This window comes from Elephantulus edwardii, unplaced genomic scaffold (assembly GCF_000299155.1).
Source record: "Elephantulus edwardii isolate Elephantulus edwardi_28Jun2011 unplaced genomic scaffold, EleEdw1.0 scaffold00086, whole genome shotgun sequence".
NCBI classification, from domain to species: Eukaryota; Metazoa; Chordata; class Mammalia; order Macroscelidea; family Macroscelididae; genus Elephantulus; species Elephantulus edwardii.
Window position 1 is genome coordinate 3,832,166 of NW_006399836.1, and position 3,621 is coordinate 3,835,786.

At 44.6% G+C, this 3,621-nt stretch overlaps 1 protein-coding gene across 1 annotated transcript in view; it reads right to left on the reverse strand.

The window, feature by feature from the left end:
• Nucleotides 1-2,604: 2,604 nt before the first annotated feature.
• Nucleotides 2,605-3,621, reverse strand: part of EP300 (E1A binding protein p300) — a 64,866-nt gene continuing 63,849 nt past the window's right edge. Inside the window, exon 26 of the mRNA XM_006890188.1 lies at nucleotides 2,605-3,620. Within this exon, the coding sequence (XP_006890250.1) occupies nucleotides 2,605-3,620 (1,016 nt within the window). The remainder of the gene's footprint in view (nucleotide 3,621) is intronic.

A 3,621-nucleotide genomic window follows, 5' to 3' on the forward strand; every position in this document is an offset into this window, starting at 1 on the left:
AATGCAACCAAGTCGCTGGCCTTTGATTTTCAGTGACATTCCAGAACACAGTAGACCAAGAAGTCATCTGCGAAGAACTTTGGTTGCAAAAGGCAAAGCCTGCAGGAGTGTCTCTGGCCTCTGTCACAGAGCTTGTTTTTGGAATGTTAGGGGAGTGGTCTTTAGACTCTATGGCAAGTCTTTCACTGGCTGTGTGATCTTGAGCAAGTCCTTTCACTGGAGCCTGTTTCTTCTGTAATTAGCGAAGCTCTTGAAGATGAAATCAGCTGTGCAGGAGAGCAGCTGGAATACTGCTAGCCCTCCACTAGGTGGAGTGACAAAATGGCTGTTAAAAAGCACCCAGTTGGAGATTTGTTTCCATTTGTCTTTTGTTGTGGGAATATTAGAAACACACTGGAAAACTGGATCCACGTTATTTCAAACCTGGATCAATCCCTATTTCCCCGGCTGTTTCAGGAAAGGGCAACTTTCTCACTTGATTTCTGCTCCCACTTCTAACGCTGCAGTTAATACTAGCCTTTGCTGAAGGAGAGTCGTGAAAACCAAGTAAGTGCTTGCCAGTGACATAGCCTCAGGACTTCCTTTTTCAACCCAACTTTGAAAAGCACATTTGCAACCTTCTATGAATTTGATCTCAGCCAAACAGACCTCATTGCCACCCAGCCCCCGAATTGATTCTTCACTCTTCTGGGCCAAATAGTTTTATACATTACTAGTCCAAAATCCGACTAGCCTTTCCAGAAACTGTCTCACTTCCAACTAGTCTAAGCTTCATGCTGATACTGGCTCTTCTTTGCTTATCACTTTAACTTTCCCTTTTATTTTAGTCCTATTTCACTGCTGACCCTTCAGTGAGTTTCTGAGGCTGTAAACTGCATGGGAGGACTGTTAACAGCTTTGATCACAAAAGGTGCAGCCAAGAGTCTCCAACCCTAGTAACCCATTTTAGGAAAGGCATTTTCTTATTTTTAAACCTGTTTGTAGACCGTTCCTATTCAGCTGGCAGGATCACCATTTGTTCAACATTTAGCATGCAAGTGAATTCACCGTCTCATTGCCTTCAGTCTTCCTTTCAGGTTTCATTTCATTTTCTTTTGAATCATATGGGATTCCCCAATTAAATGTTTCTCAGCTGGAGCAGTCACCCCGGATGTTTTTAAAACAAGTCCTGGTTCTACCTGATCTGATTATCGTAGTCTTCATTTTCACATGAGGGTAAGTGGAGACCTTGACATCACCCTTATGGGTCACTGCACAAAGTACCTTCAAACGCAAATACAAATTCAATCCCATTTAACTTGTATTGGAAACACTTTTTACCCCCTTCACTCTGGACAAAGTTACGAAACCCTATCATTAAGTTACTTTTAATAGTTAAGGAGGCTGTAAAGGAATTCACCATTTCTTCTGACTCTTAAGCATCAGACATTTAAACTGCTACAACCCGAGTCAAGATGTGCCAGCAAAAAGCACAAGAAGGCAGGTGTCTGTCTCACACAGTTTATTTAACAATAGGTAATAAGAAATCAAATTTAACAGTCTATACAGTGATCCAAAGTTCATATTTATAAGTAATCAACTTTAATTGCATGATTTACAACAGTTGAGGGTTTTTGCTTTCTATTTTCAAGTTTTACAGAAAGTGTGTGTGTGTGTGTGGGGGGGCAGGGTAAGGAGGAAGAAAGCAAGCGAAGAAGAAACCCCAGGGACATTTTGTGTGTTAAAATCATCCCACTGGAATCGTTTCTTACCCTCTTTTCAATTTGTTCCTTTGTTAGATGTAAAAATAACGAAAAAAATTCTTTCAAGAAACAGAAACCACAATATATAATACATCAATTTGGCAGCTGCCCCTGTATATTTTGAAAAAGTCATTTTTCTCTCTACATGTACAAATTATTTTAATACTTGAAGTTTTACGCTCAGACTTACGAAATAGAAAATTTTCTGGAGCACAAAAGTTGACTTAAGGGGAGGAAGGGGGAGGGTTTTTTTTTCTTCTCTTTTCTTACATTTTTAAAAGAATGAACGACTTTGCACCCAGAGAAAAAAAAACTGGTATTTTAATATATATTTATATATATATTTATATATATATATATATAGAATGTAATTTTTAAAGTAACATTAACCCCTTTTGTCCTCTGGTATTAGAAATGTTTTTTTAAATTTTTTTTAACTCTTTCATAAAGTGAGGAAAATAGGGAAAAATGTCAACCATCTGCACCAGTAAATAATAACTATTAATATTACATATTTTCATTAATTTAAAAAAAATAATAAAACCTATTGAGGTGCAAGGAGGGGCACGTGGGTGGGTGGCGTCACAGGCCGCAGCCTCCTCCCAGCGTGCATCTGAACCACACACACAGAGGAAGGGCTGGTGGCTACCAGCCATAACAAAAATAGATTCTTTTTATTCTCTCATCCCTCAGGTTCATCTTGCCGGTTTGTTTTAAACCACAAACGCCTACTGCACAGTTCTTAATGTGTTCCAAGGAAAATTCTTTTAAGCTAAGAAAGATTCAAAAAAATTGTTCTCAGTACAAAAAGTCTTGTTAAGAGAAAATAATTTTTTTGCTCCCAAAATACTACAAGGTGTCTCTAGTGTATGTCTAGTGTACTCTGTGAGAGGTTTGAATTCAAGTCTGAGCTGTCGGTGCTGAGTCCCAGGTCCGTGGCGCTTGCACCATGGAGGTTTGCCATGCCTGGATTGCTAGCGAGCTGAGCAAGCATCGAATTCTGGTCTGGGCTGGCAAAGTGCCCTTGCTCCAACGGGTTTGCCTGGGCAGCTACCAGTCCAGGGTGCGGGGAGCTGGTCTGTGGGGACACATGGTGTGGAGAAGGCTGAGGCTGCATCCTTGGGGAAGGGCTAGAGTGGGGAGGCTGGGACTGAGGCCGCGGAGAAGGGACAGGCTGGGGAGAACGCACTTGATTGGAGAGAGAAGATGGGATCTGCTGGCCTTGTAGGTGTGGGGACTGGGCATGGTTTGGGAGCATATGCTGTTGAGGGCTCATGGGGTTCGGCTGCGCAGGGGACCCCATCTGCTGCTGGAGGAGTCGCTGCTGGTAAGCCTGCAGGCTGGCTCCAGCATCAGCGCCCAATGCTGGGGGAAGCTGGCCCATCTGTCCCATATTCCCTTGTTGCATCTGTTGCATGTGATGTTGCATCCGCTGTTGCTGCTGCTGCTGCTGCGGGGGATAGCCAACTCCCTGGGGCTGTTGGAACTGGTTATGATTGGCCATTCCAGGGCCTATGCCCGGACCTGCTCCCTGTTGCTGCTGCTGCTGCTGCATCATCTGCTGTCGTCTCAAGATGTCTCGGAACTGTGAAGGCATGGTGTTGTGGTTCATGTTCATCTGCTGAGCCTGGGGGCTCATTCCTCCCATGGGTGGCTGAAGCTGCTGTGGGGGCTGCTGCGGGGGCAGGCCAGCCCTCTGCACGCCCGGCTGCATGGGGTTCATGTTCGGCATGGCTGGGCTGGAGTGGACTCCCTGCTGACCTGGCATGGTGGGTGGCTGCAGCCCTGGCTGGCCCTGCGGCATGCCCGGCTGCCCCGGAAGAGGCTGTGGATTTGAGTTGGTATACTTGGCAGCCCGCTGCTTGATGAAAGCAGCCAA